The 22,729-nt window shown below is 43.0% G+C and overlaps 2 protein-coding genes across 5 annotated transcripts in view; one reads left to right on the forward strand and one right to left on the reverse strand.

Annotated features, from left to right (window-relative positions):
- Positions 1-11,277, forward strand: part of NKAIN4 (sodium/potassium transporting ATPase interacting 4) — a 49,119-nt gene extending 37,842 nt beyond the window's left edge. The window contains exons 5-8 of one of the 3 annotated variants that reach the window (XR_008966144.1): positions 3,280-3,340; positions 6,317-6,401; positions 9,358-9,430; positions 9,880-11,277. Coding sequence is in view for 2 of the 3 variants with exons in the window: in XM_057378320.1 (XP_057234303.1) it covers positions 3,280-3,340; positions 6,317-6,401; positions 9,880-9,889 (156 nt within the window). In the remaining variant the exon portion in view is untranslated. The remainder of the gene's footprint in view (positions 1-3,279; positions 3,341-6,316; positions 6,402-9,357; positions 9,431-9,879) is intronic. The other 2 variants (XM_057378320.1, XM_057378323.1) reach the window with 2 other exon arrangements.
- A 3,255-nt stretch (positions 11,278-14,532) lies between these two features.
- BIRC7 (baculoviral IAP repeat containing 7) lies at positions 14,533-22,071 on the reverse strand. Of its 2 annotated transcripts, XM_057378315.1 has the most exons (8): positions 21,969-22,071; positions 19,226-19,754; positions 18,151-18,250; positions 17,499-17,580; positions 17,364-17,409; positions 16,225-16,443; positions 15,280-15,345; positions 14,533-14,805 (listed from the first exon to the last, which is right to left on the reverse strand). In XM_057378315.1, exons 1-8 carry the CDS (start codon positions 22,002-22,004, stop codon positions 14,603-14,605), a joined length of 1,281 nt encoding a protein of 426 aa, XP_057234298.1. In that variant the 5' UTR covers positions 22,005-22,071; the 3' UTR covers positions 14,533-14,602. The 2 variants fall into 2 exon arrangements, with proteins under 2 accessions (XP_057234298.1, XP_057234297.1); XM_057378314.1 differs by lacking the exon at positions 16,225-16,443.
- Positions 22,072-22,729: the final 658 nt, after the last annotated feature.

Here is a 22,729-nt window from a genome sequence, read left to right on the forward strand (position 1 = left end):
TCCTCTTCCACCTCCCCGCTGTAATTTGCAAAGTTCTAAGAATTATTGCTATTTCCCTGGGACACAGAGTGTAAACCCCTCCTTTGTGTTGAATTCAGCAACCAAGATGGCACTTGGAGCAAGGGTGAAATGATTKCAGATTCTTGGCCTCTGTGAAGCTTTCTGTTCTGTGTTAATCACTGATAAACTCATGTTTGGGGGCTTGACACATCGTTATCAAAAATGCAGTCAGAAGGGAGTTCTGGTGTCTCGTGGAGTCTGCTCATTCCACACTCCAGCAGACYCTTCCAGTGGAAAGGACTGGACAAAAGGAGTGAAATTTCTCCTCTTTGTCTGTATTTCATTCATAATTTATTCCAAAGGTGAGACATGGGGATTCCCGTGAGCTCAGTTAATCCTTGAGCTTATTTAGTTTGAGGTTATTTAATTACAGATGAATCTTTTAGAGTATTTAATTACAGTTTGGGTCAGCACATAAACTGAAATTCATATTTGTGTCGTACATGTCTTCCCCCCTTGCCACTTGAACTCTCCTATTYTGGCCAGATCACAGGACAAAGCTTCTTTGAATAAAAAGTGCCATTAAATAAACACGTTTTTAATTGAAACTTGTCTAAAGAAGGAACGGATTATAAAGTYAATAAGAAGTAAATTTTACAGACTACGCAGATAATTTTGAAACAAAGCCACGAGATTAAAGAAATCAGAAAACCCTCAACTTCAATGGAGCTGGAATTAGAGATTTAGGCATGTTCACTCAATTCACTAGTTTTCAGTTGGTTGGCTGGTTTTTTTGAATGCAAAAAGTCACCTTAGTCATAAAGTACAAAACATATGGGGTRAGCAGGATGATGGTTGAGGGTTATGGGGCATTAATTTCTGTGCAAAACAAACTTCCCAAGTCAATCACATTGCTYGGTGCTTCTGAACCGTGAAAAATGCCCAGAGCTTTATCAGGTTTGCTSTGACAGTACAGCTGATAATCGCTCATGACTCTGCCCATAAACTGGGCAGGTAAATCATTTTCATTGTTAATTCTATCAGGAGTTTCCTGACACAGGTATCACAAAAGATTTGTGTCTGTGTGTTACAGAGTATAAGAACAGTGAGTGGATTCAGGGCTGCAACTTTGCGTGGCTGTTAACCCGAAGTTCCTACTCTGAGAGCTGATGGGAAATCTGGGGAGGCAGAAAACCATTCTCGGGTTCCCTTGGAATCAGGACACATATTCAAGATGCTTCTTTGCTGCTTGGATATTTGTGTGTGTGTGTGTGTGTGTGTGTGTGTGTGTGTGTAAATGGAATGATTTGAGCTGATACAAAGGCTGGATCTACAAATTGTGAAAATGCTCAAGTACAGAGAATGTGTGTGACCGCACTCCAATTTGTAATCTGGGCAAGTGAATTCATGCTGGAGAGCAGGGTGTGCAGACGGGTGGTTGGAGATGTCAGGGAGCGCTGGGACAGGCAGAAAGAGCTCTGTTTTTGTAAGAACATCGGGGTCGGGTCCCGCAGCCCCGGGATGAGCAGGCGGTGCTTCAGCACCACGGCCAGAGCCCGGCCCGGGCCGGGAATCCTTCAATCCCTGGGGTTGGGAAAGCCGCCAAGATCACCGAGCTCACCCAGCACCGCCACTCAGCCGTGTCCCCAAATACCACATCTGCTTCTCTTTTAAATCCCTCCAGGGATGGAGTTGTAGGGAGCAATAAGGTCCTTCCTCAGCTTCCTTTTCTCCCGAGCCCCCTCAGCTATTCCTTATCAAATTTGTGCTCTGGGGCCCTCCCCAGCTTTGTTGCTCTGACCTGCCCAAAAACTGCCACAATCTTGAGGAAAAAAAATCTCCAGGTGTTGTGTTAGCACAGTACAAGCAATAGGAGAGAGGAAAAATCTCTGATATTCTGACAYATTTTGTTTTGCTTTGTCTATCTTTCAACATTAAGAGTTCTAGTCTGTGACAATTCTAAAAGGCAGCAGGTAGATTGACCATTTCAAGTGGCCAGAGGATTTATTTTTCTCTGTAGCTCACAGAACTTAGCCTGAAGCAGCCTTGGTTTCAGAAGTGCACAGCAGAGGAATAAGGAATCCTCAGAGCAGCCCTTCCTCCACTGAGGTTCTGGGATGTGCTCCCATAAGGCTCACCCAAGAGGAAAGGGGCGAGCTGCCTTGTCTTTCAGGTGATAATAGAAAAACTTCAAGGAAAAACAGGGTTTAGTGATGCCACAAAAACATTCCATTTCCTCCCAACAAGGCGTGTTTTGTCAGGGAGAGCTGGAGAAACCACAAACGTTGTATAACTCCCCAGCAGAAATCTCATTATCTTGCCTTTTGTTTTCGGGTGTGATGTATTTTTCTGTCATATTAAAAATGAATGGACTCTACTTTTCAAGCCCTCCCATGCATCATTCTGTCTCTGCTCGGAGTGAGTCACTGTGTGTTACAGGCTGACTCTTGTTCCAAGGAATTGAGTTCACAGCGGAGAACAATTACGCCTCACAATAACTTTACTAACACAGTTACTGTCAGCAGAGATCTCRCTAAGTGGGGTGTTGTGTAAAGATGTAAAATGAAGGATGGGGAGGATATTTGATTAACAGGAAGAAGGCAAAGCAAAATCTGCTGCATCTGGAATGCTTAACTCCCATAGAAGCAGGATTTTATTTCCCTGCTTWGGCCGAGGAACACCTTGATACTGAGGCTAAAGGAGACAGCTCTGACGCTTTCGAGATTCCACAATCTAACAAGTTACTAAAGATTTTGGTGTCTCTAAACATTTCTGCCAGTACATCACCACTTTTATGGTTAACTACTTTTCTGTCTCATCTGCATAAAAACCACTCACCTCTTATTGATAATTTGCCCCATATAACAGGAATGCTAAGCTGGTGAGTTCTTGTCCTTGCCACTGTGTCTCCTGTACACAGTYGTGTGTCTAAACCATTCCACAAGGCTCTCTCCCCTGTCCCCATCACTTCTTACAGACAGCTAATTTAGCACAGTAGTTCCAGTTTCAGCAAAGCCAACCCACGTTCTTGCCAATCATTCAAGAAGGTGCTGCTCTGAAGGTGAGGATGGCTCTTTTACATTTTCCTTCTCGAGCATTGGGTGTGCTCCCTCAGTGCCATCCCTGCCCTCCTGCCCACAGCAAACATRACTTGGCTCCACGCTCACAGAAATGCTGCCAAGCTGAGTGCAAATAGTGGCTGTTGAATTTGTGCCCAGTGGGTTTTGACCAGGCTCGCACTGCCTGATGCTGAAATGATTTCTTCTCTCTGTTTTCCAGCTGGTGGGCTTTGTGTACGCCTGTTACGTGGTTAGTGTTTTTACAGAAGAAGAAGACAGCTGTAAGTATTTATCAACAGATCCCTTGGCAAAGGTTTTGGTGGATTTTATTTCTCCCTCAGATGTTTGTCTGTCAGCACTGAGCTGCCATCAGACTTCTTTCCATCTCTGCCTCTCAAGGATCAGCTATTTTTACAGTGAGGGTTTTCCCCCTGTGTCRCTCTGTGTTAGATGCTGTAATTCTGCTACACTTTCAGCACAAAAAGAGCTTGGGTTTGGCTTCWCAGCTGGACTAAGCTTTAGAGAAACTGGGCAGCTGCTTCTGTTCTCAAGCTCATACARTCTAAGAATAACAGTTCTGAAATATCACTGCTGTGATTAAAAGCACCTACAACAAAGCTTTCGGCCCAGGGCTCAAGTGGGAGACCTGCTGAGCCTCATGTGCCACAAGCTGAGGATGAAACAGATCATAAGAGTTCTTGCCAAGAACCAATCTGACCACTTAATTTAAGAGCAGAGGAAGTGCAGTGTTTGAATTCTGAGGAGGAGGAAGGAGCCAGCTCCCTCGTGTTGGGTGCACAAATCTCTCCAGTGACATTCGGTCACTGTGACACAGGGTAAGGACTCAGAGATCTCTGTAACCTCTGCAGGTATCCAAAGGTTCTGGATTCCTTTTCCCCTCTAAAACCTTCATTGAGACCAATAATTTTACAAACAGAAAAATGGATGCATAGAGTTGAAATAAATGCAGTTTGATTTGTTTGTCAGTRCATTGGGTCTAGGCCAGTTTACTCCAGCGAAGGATCTGATCCAAAGTTTTACATCCAACTGTAAATTCTTTTAAGGCATTGATTAGGTTTGTGCAAGTAGCTTTGTTGTTTTAAAGAGCAGCTGGTGTGGATGAGAGCTGGAAAACAACAGCTTTGAACTGAATATTTGAAAGTATGTGAAGAATGTGTTTTCATAGGAGCGAGAGGAGATGCATTACTTATCTGCCTTGTCCTTATGTTTTTTTTTTTCTTCCTTCCTTCCTGGCTGAACTCATTCTCCTGGCTTTATTGATCATTTCTTTAGAGCTTGGCAGTGCACTTAGAGAAGGTGCTACATTATAGTAATATTTTTTAAATTGGGCTATAGCTCTTCTATTAGCTAAATAGCTCCAGTTCGGAGTCCCTGCTGAATATTGTAAAGCARTAACTTGACAGAACTCATTTTTATGGTAGGGAATCTGTTTGGAGAGGCAACAACATGGAAGGAAGCTTTATCTGGGAAACACAGAGCTGTTAATTTCAGGATATGTATTTTTTCCCCCCACTAACAAATTCACTTTCCCTCCCAGTTTCCCAGCTTGGAGTTAAAATGCCAGCTTGAATAATTAACAATGACAAACCATCAATATTTCACACTCACAGGGGTAGATCCTTCCAGTGACCTGAATAAATTTGAGCTGCGTTTTAATTTTCTCTTCCATTTGTGGTTTCCTTTAAATGTTGCTTTGATATGCAGCATGAAGTAATTATAAGTGCTGAGGCACATTAATCAGGAAGCTCATGCTAACGTGATTTTCATGAGAAAACACAGCAGTAGGSATCTACTAATGCTGAATTGTGGGCAAGAATATTTTAGCTGTGCTAATGCACTGTATTCTACCACAAGGAGCTACACTTAAGACTTTTTTTTTTAAAGTGTTTTATATTTTGAGTGCCCTCATGCTTGGGTGTTCACATGATAAGACTTGTGTTTGTTCAAGGTACTGGATAGTTACTGAAAATTGCAGTTCTTTAAGGTTTCCCAATGTAGGCCTTCCACAACTGAAGTAATAAAGTTAGTATCTTGATTTTTTTTTTTAATTGCAGCCCGTTTTGATTTTAAAATACTTAAATGCTTTCAAAAGTGGCTGAAAAAAGGTAAAGTTTCACTGAAACTATTTGGGAATTATCCCCACAATTAACTTAGAACCTCTACAGATTTCACCCATTACCTGTCAGTTGTTGCAAAGTTGCAATATCAGCATGAAGGTCTCCTTTAAGATGGAATTTGTCAGAATCTGTTGTCATTAAGTTTCGAAATATATTTTAAGAAGTTTGGGGTTTTTCCCACCGAGTGTATTAGTAAATACTGTTTTCTATTATTTTAGCAGTAAAATACCTCCAACCTCTTCAGCTTAAATTTAAAATAATAGTGCCACCTTCAGGAAAGAAAAATAAACAGGCACCTRTATAGTTAATAGGACTCTCCAGTTATTTTAAAATTGCATTTGGACAGGATGGCTTTCACAGTTCCATACAAAATGCACTAATTTGGCACCAAAAAATGGTCCAAGCTGGGTCTGTTTTAAAAGGTTTTGCAAGGTCTGCGAGGTCAGTGATAAATCACAGCACCTCACACCCCTCCTGCCCTGACTGTGCTGGCCAGCTCTGGGCTGCAGGCTTGGCCTAAAGTCCAGGCAACCAAGACAGCCTTGGAAAATTCTTGTCTGGTTACCAAGGGAATTGTCACTTAAAACTCTCCCTGCTGAGTTACGTTGCCCTTCCGTGAACGCTGGAGAAGGGAGGCATTGTTCTTATTTGTGCACAATTAAAAGAAATTGAGTTGGCAGAAGGGAAGTGAAAAATACCAGAGCTGGAGATAATGAGGTGGTTGCTGTTTTCCAAAGCTGCTGTTGTCTTGCAGAAAAGTGGGGCAAGAAAATTCCCCCTCTGCTGTAGAACTTTCACAGTTTGTGAAAATTGCTCTGCTGCCAGCTTGTCACAGGCATTCCTCAGGAGCCGTTCCCCAGCTTCCTCCCCTCAGCACARTGAGGTGGCAATTCCCAAGGAGGCTTTTCCAGAATCTGTTGTAGWTGAATCTCCTCTTTGGCACACCTGCCCCTCCCAGGAGATGCCAGGAATCCATACCTGAAAAAAAAAAAAAATCATTTTTCTGTTCTGTCTTTAATTTTTGTGTTTATGCCATGACATGCACCAACCCTTTCTTTCATTTCCTTTCAACTTTCTGGCCATGTTTGTTTGTTTATTTGAGTTTCGATTTTTTTTCAGTTGATTTCATTGGTGGATTTGATCCATTTCCTCTCTACCATGTCAATGAAAAACCCACCAACCTTTTGTTCAAGCAGACATACCTGTAAGTATCATCTATGCTAAGAGACTCCACGTGCTTCTTGCTTTCATGGCTCGAGTGTACCACAGGTTTGGGTTTTTTCCTCCTTGCAGGCTGATTTCTCCAACAGGCTTTTCAGGCATGTCAGGAATGAAAAAATGAACACCAGAAAGGGTGAAGCTGCTCTTTCTCTGCTCCAGAATTATTTAAAATTTTGTTTTCTACAAGAACTGTGGGGCAGTCCAAGAGTTCAGCTGAGAGCAAAGGGGAGCTGTCCACAGCARCTTCTCTCACACCAATAATTGAAGAGCCACTGTTGAATTCCCATTTCTGTCCCTGAGGCACAAGATCACAATTTCACTCTGTCCACTTTAAAGCTGTTTCTTAATAAGATTCTCAAACACAAAGGCCAGTTTTGTCTGTTCAAAGCAGCAAGGAGATTTGATTTTATATTCTTTAAATTGATCTGCAAGAGGCAGTTCAACACAGGGAAGTTTTTTACAGCAGCTGCTGAGGCAGGCTGTTTTTCAGAACGATGTTACCAGGGAGTCCTGCCRAAAAGAAGGATGTGAGTAAGGTGGAAAAGAGTGGGGCAAAGGGAAGAAAAACTTCCCTGAGSTAGATGGGCAGATGTGCCCCTCTAATTTCATGAGGACTTACTGCTCACTTTGTCACTGCAGCACAACATCAGGAATACAAGTAATTTTTGCAAAGCCMTTGAATTCCCTGTAACTTTCGGGGCTCTATAGTGTTATTACAAGGGATGCTACAGGAGATTAAATATTGATTTCTCTCTCATTTTGTCACAGTGGGGTGGAATTTTTCATAGTCTGCAGAAGCTGTGCAGCTYTAAGCAGCTCCCTGATTTACTAGATTGATGCAGCAGCGTGCTGAAGAAGCATCACGTTTTTAAAGTGCAGGGTTTGGGCTCTTTTTTTCTTAAAATGACCAGTTCTGCTTGTGAAAGAATCTRTCATCTATATTGCATTATAAATGCAGATTCCTATATGAGGAGATGGCAGTAAGAAGGGAAGTTAGCCATGTAAAACTTTCTTCCAGGGCCTCAGGAAGATGGGAAACTGCTGCTGAAGTCYACAGATAATTCTGTTGTTCCTCACTCCCACTCTTCAGCCCATCACTTCATGTGTTGGTATTTTCTGCCAGCACACAATAATATTTCTTTCAGGCTAACAGGAGGTGAAAACAGCTGCTGAGCTGTAGATAATGTGACCCTCTATAAATTTCAGCAGCCACCAAATAGCAATTTCTGTTTATTTATTTGAGCCCTACTATATTGCCTTTCTTCCCCATGTGCAAAGGATAATTGTTTCCCAGTTATGGTGCCATGGAGTGTTGCAGGCTGGGGCACTGAGTGCCAGCTGCCCCTGTCCTGCTGGGAAAATCATTTTGTGAKGACGTGAAGGCATTTTCATTTGTTTTTTGGTTTGGGTTTTTGTTAGTGGTGGTGTGTTTTTTGTTTTTTACATCCTGTTCAAGAAGATACAAAACAAAAATACATCTACCTTACTTGAAGTTAAAGTTTACAGAAGAGCTAGGGATCAGGAACATTGATAATGCACATGCTGGGATGTCACACCTTTCTAKCAGGATCGTTTCCCTCATTCCCTAATGGAATTACCCTATTCACTCCAGTTTTACCTATACTTTCCTGGTGAGATCRTGCTCTTTCCCTCCACTGTGCCCTCTCCTGCATTTTCCTCTTGTCTCTCTTCTTCATCTCTCCAAACTTACGAGTTTTTAGAGATCTGAGACCCCACAGAACAATGGCATGAGCTGCTAAATTCAGTATTCAAACTGTGCACCCCAGTTCTGGCCTTCAGCTTCCATCCACAACACTGAAAGAAGTTCTTAAATACATTTTCCTCCTGCTAAGAGGAAAAAACATCTCCCCAAACTGTTACTCATAATATGAACTTCCAGACCATAATCCAGTAGTAGTAACAGGAGTCTCATTACTTGAGGCAAAACCACTTTTTTGCAATGACTGTGGATGTGGTGGCCAAGCCAGCTTTGACATTTCTCACTCAAGCTGTTCTCTCCAAGCCCCTGCACCACCTGCCAAGTACCCAGAGCATCCTGAGCATTTTTCAGTACCTCCTGCCTGCTGAATCCTCTCACTCTCCTGACATCATCTCTGAATTTGCTTTGGAAAGCAGCTCTGCACAATCCCACTTATAAAGCAGAAGAGCCTCAAAACATGATTTTGYACACAGAGTAGTGCTAAATCAAGAACCTGCTGGATGACAGGAGTACCCTCTGTTTATTTCAAAGGTACAGAGATGAGCAGTAAATCTTGCTGCYTTTTAAGACTGTGTTTGTAAGGCCAAGCAGTGAATTGCAGTTGTGAGGCTCCAACCCCTAACACTCATCTGGCACCTCAACTCCTACATCACATTTAGAACTTAAAAGCTTTAATTTTAGTTGTGTACCAGATTTTATGGACTTTCCTTTCCTCAGATCTACCAGTGGAAAGGGCCCTGTGTTAACTCAGGGTGTGACTTTTGTCAGCTGGAGCCCTCAGTATTGGCAGGGCAGCAACAGGAGGTATTGGTTAATTTGAGGGATCTGAGGCTCCAGTTGGCAATTGCTCCCTTTAATGATCCCTSATCAATTGTTTGTGGGGCAGTGTCTGCTGGCCATGGAAATAAAGCAGCTGTGAGCATTAAAGGACTGTCCCCATGCAACAAGCATCCTTCACTGGCTTAAAGTGCGTTCTTCAATATACTAAATATGTACAAGTACACAAATAACATTAGTCAAGAAGTTAAAATCCAAGACTGAAACACTGGAATAAGGAGAAGCTGGAGGAAAACTCCTTTAGAATTGTTTCCCCACCTATCCCCTCCAAACTTTTTATTTTACAAAGGAAACTTAGAAAGCAAAAATATTCTGCTTTGTTTTGAGGAGAGAAAAAAAAAAAAACAACCAGAAAACAAAACACTTCTGCTTCTCTTTCTAGGTAGACTTTTCCCCAAACAAACAACATGAATTTGCAAACTCTTTTGATCATCCTGAAGCTACATGTGTAAGAGGTGATGTTTCAGCCAAAAACATTCACTCACCTTTACTGCTGGCTCCAAAAGTAGATCTGCTTACCCTGCTGCACCTACACAAAAAGCACATCACYGCAATTTCAAGCAGCTCCTTTATTCTAGAGATGACCCTGAGGCTTTTTAAGTTCCTAACCAGATTTTATGCAGCTCCAAATGCTGAGGGATCCATAGATCTAACACTTGAGCCTAACTGCAGCATATTCAGGTCTGACACGTGCATTCTTTCCAGGCTTGAACACCACTTAACCACATTACTTCTGAGCTCTCAATCCTATTCCTCATCYGTAGTCAATCATATTTAAAAGCCCAGAAGAGGAAAAAAAAATTGTCCTCATTATTTCCACGCCATTTGTGTTATATGAAGAAAGCAATTGGGCACTTACTCCACATTCACATCCTGCCCTCACCTTTTTTCCCTTCTCTTCCAGGCCTGCGTAAGTGAGGAGGAGCCAGAGGATGGATAAACCTTGCACTCCACCAAAGGTGCTGCAGGAAACAGTCCCCTGGGGCCTGGATCTTTGGCAGAGGAAATGCAGGATGGTGAACTCCATTCCATTTTTCTGTTCCTTGTCTCCTCTTCAAACGCAATGAATGTACATCAAAGAATGGCCACRCGGTTGGTTTTTAATTCTCCAAGTGCCCTGACGAACCTTTCCTACCACAGCCTGCTGGTCCTGGCCCAGAAATGGCACAGGCCCAAAGACCTCTGGCAGAACAAATTCACCAAGAGCCTCTCTGCAGAGCCACAGTTTAAGCCAGAGCTGCTTCCTTGCACCACGGATCCAGACAGAAGGAAGCACTGCATAACCCCCGGGACATTTCATATGTTCTGTAGTTAGAGTCTTCCCTTACTCTGAACAGAGCCTAAATCCCCTAACACAGCTTCATCTCCTCCCTGCCTGTATAAAACTAGGTGGGGGCTCTTTACACTTGAGTTACTTAGGCATTTTTGGGTTTTAAGTTATAGATGAGAACTCCTCCCTTCCTCCTCCACACCCATCCAGGACTCCCCTCCTCATTCTCTGTAGACACAGCAATAGGAATTTGCCCTGGAGTTCAGTGCTCTGTAACTCCTGTAATGCTGAACAGCTGAAAACTTAGTCCAGCCATCATCTCCTCACTCAGCACGGAGCCTCACCCCGTTCCAAGCAGCCAAACCATTCTCAGAGCAGCTGTAGCTTACTCTGGSTCAGCCCAGCTACATTAAATTAACCCTGGTGCAGCCATATCCAAGCTGAATCCTGCTGCAGGACCCCAGAAAGGCCAAATTTCTCGTGGATCAGAGGTGGGTTCATACCTGCCTTCCTCACCCAGAGCCACACCTATTCCAAGGCAACATCCTGATGGAAAGGTTTGGTTTGGGACCAAAAAAAGGTTTTTTGAGGGGAGGGAAGGGGCTGGAGGGGGAATGCRAGTGTAATTAAGTTGCATTAATGAGCTGCAGCAATTAATTAAAAAAAAACACAACAAAACCATGTCAGTTTTGTTAGCTGTGTCTCCCAGCATGTTCAGTGTCAAATGCAGAGAAGGAGCAGTTGTCAGCCAGCCCTGGCATTTTYAGGCTGATTCTTCCAAGTGCTGTTGTAATTCATTATTGTTTTGCCTAATCTGTTTGGGATTAMTTGGCATTTTTTGAGAAATGCTTTTCAGAAGGGTCAAGCTAGAAGYCATGCTAGGGAGAAGTGTGAGGGAAGAATTAAAAAAAAAATAAAATAAAAACATTAAGTGCTAAATCAAAGACAGAATTATGCAGCCTTTTTTTGTCTCATTCCAAAGGGCCCAGGAAGCAAAATCCTCTTTTATAAGCCCAAATGTATAAGCATTATGAGAGTATTTTTTGCTTCTTTTAGACTTCTATTCCAGCTATCCAAACATCCTGATTTCTGCTTGGGTGCAGCTGCAAGTAAACATTGTTTTCTGTAGGTTTTTTACCCTGTCTTCAAGTCACCAAAAGCCACAGCTTCTGACTGAGCAAAACCAGTTTGATCCTAGTTTAACTCAGAGAATAAACTCAACCCTCACAGCTCTGCCTGATGTAACTTAATTAACCCCCTTATTAGTAATATTGTGTCATTTCCAAGTTAAAAAATACCAGTGCAACGCAAGCTACTCCCCATTTTGAGGTCATGAACAGCAGTGTGCAGACACTTAACACCTTCTCCACTTCTTTATTCACTCCCTTTCTGTATCAAACTCATTCCTTTCTGCCCACCTGATGTTCCCTGGAGAGGCAGAAAAACAAAAAGAAGTGGAAGAATACACATCCTCWATTTAATGAGTTTTTCCCATGAAAGATTTCATTTGTTTGGGGCTTTTTCAATTAACCTTCCCTTTTCTCAGAAAGCACTGACTTCATACTTTTAGGTTTAATACGATTTCTTTTCCTCAGAGAGAATATTATCAATCAGATACCAGCAGGTATCAAAATTCAACACAGATGGTAGAAAAAGCACAGTTTTGGCTCTGAACAGCTGAAATATTTCACTGTTTCAGGAAGCAATTCCTCTAGGTGGTAATCTCTAGGTGGTAATAGGAGAGAATTCTGCAATTGTTTTGAGGTCTGCATGTTTATAACACTACACCTCTCCCACTCTCCAAGCCCTGATGCCACTTTCACTAATAAAACTGATGAAAACCACTCGCCAAGTACTCTAAAGAGATAAAGCATCAAACTATGCACAGTTAACAGGATTGCCCCTTGGCTTTAATACACACTGGTAAAGATTAATTAAATAAAAGTGAGATGACTGAGTAGCTTCAGAACTACCACTCAGTTACCTGTGTTCATTGCAGGAATTAACAGAAGTCAAATAAACACCCAGCCTATATTCAGGTAAGCCTGTAATATGCAGCATCAATAACTGCCATAAATCATAAAAAAAAAATCAGTCTGAGAACAAACTAAGCGACCAAAGGTCATATTCCACACTTAATTACCTTCTCCAGTTTTTATTAGCAGAGCCATCCATCCTTCATGCTCTCAGAACTCCTCCATCCTGAGTACCACCAGGTGACACAGTGACCGTGTTCTGTAGAGCAGGGACTGCCACTCCGGGTCACCCCTTCCATGCCCAGCGTGATGCAGGAGCAGCCGAAGGTTGTGCCCCGGTGATTTATTTCCCTTATCTCCAGTTTCAGAGTGCCCTCTGTTGGGGACAGCGCTGGAGATGCTTCTCATCAGAGGAAAATATGGTATCGTGAAGGGACATTTCCCCCTAGGAAAAAAAGACAGCTCCTCCCTTCTTGATGGGAAAAAGCCCCAATTTTCAAAGTGTTCAATAGGAGAAGCCTCAGAAAAAGCTGAGTCCATTTCCAGCCACATTGCATTGAGTTTGGTTGGAAATAACACTGGTCCAGCACTGAGCTGGTGGTGTTTTCCCTTCTCAGATTAGCATATTATTTAAATAAGCTTTTGCTGTATTTATAGAGCCAAAACAAAGCCAATGATATCTTGAACCCAGACAGTACCTCATTTGGCATGGTGGTGACATTCTGTTCTCCAGGAAAGCTGCTGTCTGGCAGAGACCCACCCYTTCCTTCAAGAGCTGCAGAGTTCAAACCACTCAACCAGTAATTTCTCTCATCTTTGTCAAGAACTGCACTAATATTCTGAAGGTAGGGATGAAGAKATGCCCTCCCACGTGATCTAGGGAWAACTGACAGCTTAAAGTTAYTCACAGACAAGCCCATAATCCTTTCCAGTTTTCAGGGCTAGAACCAAAGAGAAGCAGTTTCAGAGCCACAGATGCACTTAAGAGCCACATCCCAAAACTCAGTGAAGAATTAAGATATAGAATCATTCCCCACTTACAGTTTTGTACACCAGAGCCTCATTTTCCTCCATCCTTATCCCCTCTTTCACAGTTTGAGAATCTGGAGGCTCCAGATTCTTCCTTCTGAGGGTGGTGAGACCCTGGCACAGGTTGCCCACAGAATTTGTGGCTGCCTCTGGATCCCTGGAAGAGTCCAAAGTCAGGCTGGACAGAGCTTGGAGCACCCTGGGATAGTGGAAGGTGTCCCTGCCCATGGCTGGGGCATGGAATGAGATGAGCTTTAAGCTCCCTTCCAACACAAACCACTTTAAGAGTCTCTGATCCACATGTTACCTGGTGAATTCCAAAAACTATCACTCTGACATCTTRGGACACCACCACAACCCCTCCCCCAGAAGGGAATTGTACTAGAATCAGATACTCAAGACCTCAAAGCTAAACAAGGAAAACATTTTATTCCATGAAAAAGAACAATTTATCTTTAAAAACATGTTTCCTTTCCCTTCAATTACAAGGGATAGCATGGATGAAACTTACTCTTTTTGGCGACCTCATAGAATATTCCATTTTAAATAACAATCATCAGTTTAGCCAGCAAACAGAAGTCCTAAAAARGTAAGTTTTCATAGCTGTTTTCTAGTGGGAGAGTAACCAACAGCCATGGAAGAGCTCCATAAGAAGCTTCCAGGAGAGCATCCAGTGACCCTGAGCAAAGAGCATTTCACCTGGGGACATCAGCTGAGAGCAAAGAGAGAGTCAGGCCAGGCTTTTCCACTTAAGTTTTGCAAATTTGAGTATTGCTGAAACATTTCATCAGCTGTTGAAAATTCAACAGAATGGGGAGTGGAAAAAAAGACAGCGAAGAGCTCAGAAGAAAAAGGTAGATTTTCCCTCCCCTACMAAACATTGCTGCTGAGTACTCTAATCTCAATGGAATGCATTTTGTATTAAAAAAAATACTCCCATTTTTCAATCAAACTTACTGAAGGAAGCCCTAGCAGAATAATCTCTTGACAACTGCTAAATGAGTAAGAAAGAACTTTCAGAATCTGCTGAAAACAGCCTTTGATTTCCACACAGAGAGCAAAGATTCACTTGAGAACACAAAAATGTGGAGAAGAAGAATCCCTGTCACCAAAAGCCTCATTTTGGAGGACAGAAGAACCCAGAAGAGCTTTTCTGAAGCAGTCCTAAAGCAAGAAGCAGCTCTCCCTAGAAACACTGAGCATAGGAGGCACATTCAGTGAGTTTTCACACCTACACCAAGCCACCTTGCAATAAAAATTGCTCCAGCACTAAGCTATTTACTTATTTCCTCTCTCTGCTGAGTTATGAATTAGTTGCACAGACTTATCTTTGCCCTCAGGTGCATGGTGGCTCAGGACATGAAAGCTCTGACGCTGCCCTGGATGACAGCTCTGCAGATGGGACACATCCTCAGGTTGAGGGCACATTCTGCACAGGAGACGAGGTGGCCACAGGGAACAAACACAACAGACACATCTTTGTCCATGCACACTTTGCACATCCTTTCCTCTCGCAGGCGGCGGAGCTGCTCTTCTGTGCTCAGCTGAGATTCGCCTTCACCAAAAAAAGAAAAAAGAAAAACCCAAGCTGTTAGTATTGTCACAGCTCCAGAGTGCCAGTTGTGACAGTTTAGAAAGTCACACTGCAAATTTCTCATTATTTTGTTCAGACATTGAGTGTGAAGATAGCAAAAGTACCTCTCAGTCAAGTTTCATTTAAGCTGAAAAATTCCAACTATTATACATTGGCTTATCTACACATGCTGGACTGAGGAGGCACAGATCAACAGCATTTACTGTGGTAAATAAATTATCCTGATAAACTAGATTTTTTTGGTAGCAGCTGCTTCATAGGGATACTCCCATCCCCAAATCAGGGTTTYAAGCTCAGGTACCACTCAAACTATCACACAGTCCCCTTCAAAATTAAAAAGAAAAGAGTTAATATATTGACTACTGATACTGTTAATCTAAAACTGCTCCCAGTTATGCCTAAACTCAGTTCCCCAGCACTGCCAGCCCAGAGTACCTGATTCCTTTTGCTGCACAGGTCGCATTTCTTGGTGTGATGTTCCAGCATCTCTCTGATCAGCACCTGTGTAACCAGAAAAGAAGGTGTTATTAAATGTTATCCACTTTATCCCCTCCAGACAGTGCTGGGTGAAAAGATAAAATATCCTGGACCTCAGAAGCATTTGGTTAAAAATTCCCTTACTCAGCCTGGTGTAGCTGATGTTTTCTGTGGTGTTTCAGTAGTGTGCCAGGAAACCTCCCTACCAAGGCCTGTCCACATCACATTCTCTGCTCCAAACTGGTTTATCTATCAGACAGGAAGAGCCATCACCTGCTCATTCCTGCTCCTGTGTTACTGTTTAATCACAGTTTCAGTTTTGTGTAATTTTAGCTACAGAAATTGCAGTCCATGCTGTGGAGACAGGAACTTTCAAATTGCGTCTTTAAGTAAACTTCACTTGACAAACAGACTTCACAAAACAGGTAACACAAGACAGAAGTTAAGGAATGTATTATCCAAACCAGAAATGTATGGCTGTTTCTGCTCAAGATATTGATCCAGTTTTAAATAGGCTTAGAGGGATCACCCATCCTAGAAGCTTTGCTTCAGACACAGCTGCCTCTATCCAGATCAGATGTGAATTTCTGCACAAGCCTCCACATCGAGGAACTGCCAGTTCCTGCAGGTCTGAGGACAGCAGGGAACACCAAGGATATCCCACCACAGCCCAGTGCAGGCAGAGACAGCCACTGACACCCCAGTAACCACAGCCTCTCCAGCTTTCTTTGATTCAGAGCCTCATTGCTCAGCCTCCCAAGGAAAGGCAGGCTCTGGGCCATCACCCCTCTGAACTCCAGCCTGGGAAGAGACAAGGCAGACCCTCAAGAACTCCCAGCAGTGCTCAGGATGAGGAGAGGAAGAAGTTAAACACCCCCCAGGCCAGGTGAGAGTCAGGCCTACCTCTGCTTCCCCCTGCACTGCTGCTGGCCCCCCAGCCTGACTGCAGCAGCTCTGAAATCAGCTCCGACTCAGACTCGTAGAAAGTCCCAGTCAGCGCAAATTTATTCTCCACCAGGTTTGCCACCCAGGTGGGGTCAAAGCCCATCTGCAGGACATTGTRCACTAGGGCACTCTGATCCTCAGAAGGGTTAGCCAGCATTTTCCAATGGCTCAGAGGATCTGTAAAGCAGTGAACAAATACTTCACTAAAAAGGCAGAACTTTGGGCAGAAAGAGTGCCATTCCTGAAGGTGTTGTACATAAAATGGCATTAATATATTCTAAGACACTCCTAAAGCAATCCATATAGCTAGATTAACATCCACAATTATTTTTCACTTCAAATCATAATTCACAAGAAAGTTAATCAAAACAAATTTCATAAAAGCCCAGACACTTATTTTGGATGGTTTCTTTTACTTTATYAGTGAACAGTCTCCTGTGTTTGGCCTCAGTCCAGAATCCTTATCTCTGTTTCCACACCCCAGAACAGAAGCCTCAGAGCTGCTTTCATGAACATCAAGTGGAACATCCCAACTGAAGCCTCTCCTACCTCAAACAAGCTCAATCATTGATCAGTAACAATAGAAGCAGGAAATTCAGCTGGCAGTCTGTTCAAAGGCTCAAGTCTTGCTTAAGCTTATGGGAGCCAAATTTCACCTACTTACATTTCTGGCAGCAACTGATAAATGGGAATAATCCCCAGTTATCAACATTTTCATGGACATCTAGACCCTCTACTATTCTCTGGTCTCTTATCAAGCATGTTTAAAATGCAGTAGTGAAAGACTTTACAGACAGATATCAACAGGAAGAACGTGTAAAAGTCAAAGGTAAGTTAGGCAAACACTCAAAACTCACATGATTATCCAGACTAGCTAAACGTCTCTGGCCTTAGACTAAGGGGCCTCACAAGAACAAGTAATTTTGGTTTTTGAGCTAGAGACCATTTCCTAAAATCAAAGTGAAACAGCTGCTAGAATGTCAAAACATCTCACAAACACCACATCAGCAGAGGGCACAGGAGCTGGGTGGGCTGGTRGAACTCAGACCACACCACTTTCACCAGAAGATAAAACACCCTGGAATTACAGAACTGACCTTGGGAAGGAGGAGAGTCTTGYTCAGTCTGATCCCAGGAATGTCTCTGGAAATGACACAAAGAGAGAAGCACACGTTCAAAACTCCCCCATCTACCAAACCTAACCCACTACACACAAAATATTCATKACTCACTGGAGCCAGCAGGGTGGTAGAAAAGGTCGTCTGAACGCTGCTAACAAATTCTCTTCCCCTTGAGTGCAGTAAAAATTCACACCTGTGAGCAGAAARGTTTAAATATATTAGTACAGAGTCTCCCAAGTGAAAGCAGTAGCAGTAGTAGTTTGAATTTGAGAAGCCAAGGGTGCTATGGGCAATGAGCAAATTTTTACATATTCATTAAAGATTGGGGTATCATGGTGTTTCCCCCCCGTGCAACTTCTTGCACAAAAGTTCTCCCCCCTAATTCAGTCTTCATTTTGGCCCAAGATGAGCTCAGCTGTAACACACTTTAGAACAGACCACAGGAGCTGTGATGAGAGAGCAGTTCACAGGAAAAACCCAAGAACTGCTGCAGAAACCCAAGGTTTACAATACATTTCTTCTCGTGCCTCAGAGCAGTAGCAATGAAAGCTCTTCTTTAATGCCAAAGAAAATTGTTTTACTTGAACTCTTAGAGATGAACTCTAGGTCAAATTAGAGAATCTCAGGTCTGAACTGTGCCATTCCACCTGAGCTTGAACGTTTTATTTTTTTCTGTTCCATGAARGAACATTACCAGTGAGAAATGCACAACCCATCTTTTGGCCTTGCTTTGAGGGGCATTTTTCAACCAGGACTGACTTACTCTGGATACCATCTGGCATGTTCCCTCCAAGGATYATCTCCGACGGACCAGCTCCTCACACCTCCATCACAGTAAAAACACCTCACCACATCTCCTTGTCCTGAAAGGGAGATCAAGAGAACATTTGATATTAGACACCACCTAATCCTGAGTGAGAACCAGGGGGGAGACAGCACAAAACACAGGCTTTGGGCAGACGAGGTGAACACATGACAATTTACCAATGCTACACACATTGTACAGGGGCAGGGACTCTGTTTGAGCTCCCAGCAGTGGCTGAGATTATTCCAGAAGGGGTCACAAGCTAACAGGCAGCATTTATGGAAGCACCTGAGATCCCATGGACACACACCCCCCTCCAATGCTCCTGCCTGCATTTAGGGTAGAGCTGTAATTAGTTGTACCTGGGAACATACTTTGCTCACTAACCACAGTCTGCTACACTGCAGATATTTTCTGACTGATCAATTCAGAGATGAGTATTCCCTCAAACTGATTGTGTAACCAGCAAAGCATTCTCAGAAGGAAACAATACCATTATATTGATATCCACATGTATGTATGTGATTACAAGAAATACTATTTTCTTCCAAAATTTCTTCTGTATTTCAAATCAAGAGTCCTTAGAGCAACAACCCACAGGGACAGCCAGATGGGCTGACAGGTTTCACTCAGATCTGGGGTTTTGAGAATAARAGGCTTCASTGCAAGACACAGCTTAYACAAAACATGACAGGCYAAGGAAGCTCAAGTCCTTTTAGATRTGCAAGGAATAAATACACTCAATGCATCTTAAAGCACACACATTTCTGWAAAGARAACACCTGTTTAAAATACATCACCTTTTCCATTCCTGCTGRCAAAGGGAGTTTATTTACCAGTGGACTCCTGAATACCCAAACAGGATTTAAACGTTGAAATTAATTCTACACAASAGCAAGTGAAACAGCACAGGCTGAAGGAAGGATGTGGTTTTTAACTACAATACACATGCTTGCAAGTATTTCTAAGTGCAATAAAACATAGTGAAAGTTAACCTGAATAAGAGTTAAGGGCATTCCCCCAGAGTACCTACCTGTGTAAAAGAATCCTGCTCTAGCCAGTTGCTCTGGATGCATGCTGGAATTCTGTGGCCAGTTCTCAAATGTRGACAGTCTCATCTCCTCTGTGGCCATCTCAGGGTACTCTGGCTCGTTGGGCAGAGCTGTYTCCTCACTCACTATCCCCTGCAACAGACTCAGGAACTGCCCATCCACAGTGTCAAACATCTCCTGCAGGGATGACAATTCCTGGTTCCCAACATCCTCACTGCCRACGTATTTGCAGGAAGGGAAGAAATTCAGGTGCTCCATTACRGGGCAATCTCCAGGTCTCCAGTCCTTCAGGATCCCACCACAGCAGAAACACTGCACCTCATCCCTGGGGCCCACGTAGAAAAACCCAGCCTGGACCAGATCATGGGCAGACACAGGGGCACTGCGGGGCCAATGCTGGAAAGTTCTCATCCTCCTGGCCACACTCCTCATGCTGGGATCAAAGAGCCGGCAGCGAGCAGCCCTGGGCTGGGGCTGCTGTGCTGGTGCTGCATCCCCCATGGCCCTGCTCTGAAAGAGAGAGGAGAGAGCMCAGAGAGTCAGCTGCATTCCCAGCMCCGGTATTATTCCCCATMCCCATGCACATTCCAGAAAGCTCCTGGTCACAACAAAGCTGAGCTTGTTTCGGAATTGCAGCCCAGTCACAGATCTGGTGTTTCTGTACTTTGCTGTTGAACTTTTGCTGAGCCCTCAYTGGTGTCTGGCAGGAAGAGCCCAGTGCTTTCCGAGCCCCTCTGCCAATTTRCAGGAAAGATGGAACAGAGAAGAGAAAGAGAGGACAAAACCTGTGCTGCCTCCCAAGCTGAGCCCATGCAGCTTTTGACATCTGATCTGCAAGATAAACCCCCAGTCATTTTGTTCAACCTTCAAACAGGCTCTGCTTTTTTTTTATTCCTAAAACCAGGCATGCTGAAACAAAACAGAACAGCCACACCCAAACAAATGTCTCAATCTCCCATTTACAGCCAAACGCCAAACAAAGCATCAGAATTTTTATAACCTTATTGCGTTAATTAAACAGTGAATATCTAGAAACAGCTCTATAAAAGAGAAATTTTCCAAGCCTTAGCCTAAAATAATTAGGTGCAGCTTCTATGAGGTGATGTCCTTAAAAGAAGGATTTTCTAGTTTTTGTCATTGCCTGYCTGTGCTCGTTCTGTGCAAGAGGAAAAGTGACATTAAAGACGGTACCAAGTGCCTGATTATCCAAGCTCTCATCCTTCTCAAGGTAACAGCCCTTCCCCTGGGTGATTAAACTGAACTGCAACTCAGCTCCTGCTTCCAACACTCCCTGTGGATGGCAAAGACACTTCCAAAAGGCCTCACAATGACACAGCTGAGAACCAGGAACAGTTTAAGCAGTTACAGCACAGGACTTCCTTGGGARTGGAGTCCCTGCATCTGTGACTAAGTGAAAGGTGCAATCAACTCCCTTTCTTTTAACTGAAAATCCCTTCCCCACCCAACTCAGTGGCTGAGTTCATCCCAAGGAAGTGCAACTATCTCCTGGTTGTTGGGGCTAAGCATTATAAGCATACAGACCCCAAAACACCACAGAGAAAAACGCTAAATGGAGGGGGAAAATTATAAATACACACCTTTAAAAGTTACAGTTTTTTGAGGCTAGTACAGCACATTAATAGATAACTACAGCAGAGCACTCCTTGGAATTGGCACAGTTAAATAYAAACAAGGGGAGACCACAGATGCAGCAGCTAAACACCATCACAGAGGAGGCTTCAGAAAACTCAGGCCAGTACCACCACTGAAGTAGTATTCCTCTTAATTAAGTGCCACAGCACATTTGGAGGGGGGCAAGAAAAAGCTCTCAGGGCATTTTAATCACAAAACCCACAGCCATCCTTCATAGGTTTTATACGTTCAGTAAGATCTTAAAAGCAAAACCAAGCTTGGTCAACCACATGCCTGTCACAATAAAAGGTAACAAAAAAGAGAAAGTTCATCAGCAACASAATTTCCTTCTGCAATGACAACAACCAAAAACAGAGTTGGAGGAAAAGGCTTTAAAAGCCTCTTTTAGAGGCTTTATTTAACAGAATAAAAAAGTTACTTAAGAACCATGTCACTAGCATAAAGGAAAGTCCATACAGAAAGAAACTCCAGAGCCATTAGTCACTGATGCCCAGCAGAATTTGCAAGCTAAGCAAACTGAGGAGCAGACAGATTGTTTGCCTTCACAGCAGATTTTGCTCCCAGAACACAGAAGCTTGTTCATCAGGCACAGCTCCACAACCAGTGCTGTTCTCATCTTGAGCCCTGACAAAACAAAGGCYATAACTCTTAAGCTACAACAAGTTCTGGCTTCACAGACCAGATTATTAAAGCTTTCCTCCACCTAGAAAGCACAGAAGAGCAAGTTTCACACCTTTTGCTTTGTGTTCTCACAAAGAATAATTTCTTCAGCAAAAAACCCTTTTAATAAGAGGTGCAACACAGGAGAATAAACATATTTATCCTTTGCTTGTTAAGAAGCCCATTATGGTTTACCTACATATTCATATGCCCTACATAAGGTTCATTAACTCTGCTAACAAGACTGCCCAAACCAAATTAAAATTTTCARTAGTTACAATACCACTAAAACCCAATATTCTCCCACAGCCCACTAYCTGCATAAAGGTAAAGCAACATTACACCTCGTGCCAACCATCCCCTACAATTAGCACAATAAAATAATTGTGTATTTTTTAATCCCAGCCTTACCTGAAACATGCTAACAAAATCCCAGAAGGCTTCCATGAATTAAAACTATCAACACCACAAGCTTCACACAAAAATCTTCTCTCCTCGGAGGTCTCACCCAAAGCAGCAATGCTCCCAAGGTRAAAGTCACCCCAGCTGCCTCAGAGGCCATTTATAGTGCTTAATTACCACCCACCCACCCCCTCATTGGTTGGGTTTCAGCTGAAACTCTTTATTGGCTAATGAGCCTAATTTCATCTTTATAAACAGGAGTTGCAAGGCRAAGATATAGAGTTAAGATTGAGTTTTCTCCAGAAAAGAGCTGATGTGGTTAAAACCTAGAGCAATGCCAGGTGTGACATCCTGATTCCTGTCATATAATGGCTGTCATCTCCCTGTGCTGTGACTCTAATAAAGCGCATCTGAATATTTTTCAACTTGTCTTCACATGTTTTTTGCACCTTACCTTTCTTAAGAAAATGTGCTGTAAAATTAGCAGCTRAACAGCAACAAGGATTTGCTCCAGACAGCCTGAACAGATTGCATTGCCTTTACTTGGGGAATCAGGAATCAGGTCTTTTTGACCCATTGCATCTTCACAACTTGAAATCTTCCTATTCCTCTGCCTTCCTGTGCTCACAATTCCACAAAATGGAAAATKTAAAGGGTAATTTTGAAAGGTGCAATTACTTGAAAATGTGTTTTCCTTCACCACRTATCTGCCCGAGGAGATGCATAAAGCTTATTCCAAACTATTGACAAAACATCAGTTCTTCATGTAA

The sequence above is a fragment of the Malurus melanocephalus genome, unplaced genomic scaffold (genome assembly GCF_030028575.1).
Source record: "Malurus melanocephalus ecotype Western Australia unplaced genomic scaffold, MMel_1.1 scaffold_353, whole genome shotgun sequence".
Lineage (NCBI taxonomy): Eukaryota > Metazoa > Chordata > Aves > Passeriformes > Maluridae > Malurus > Malurus melanocephalus.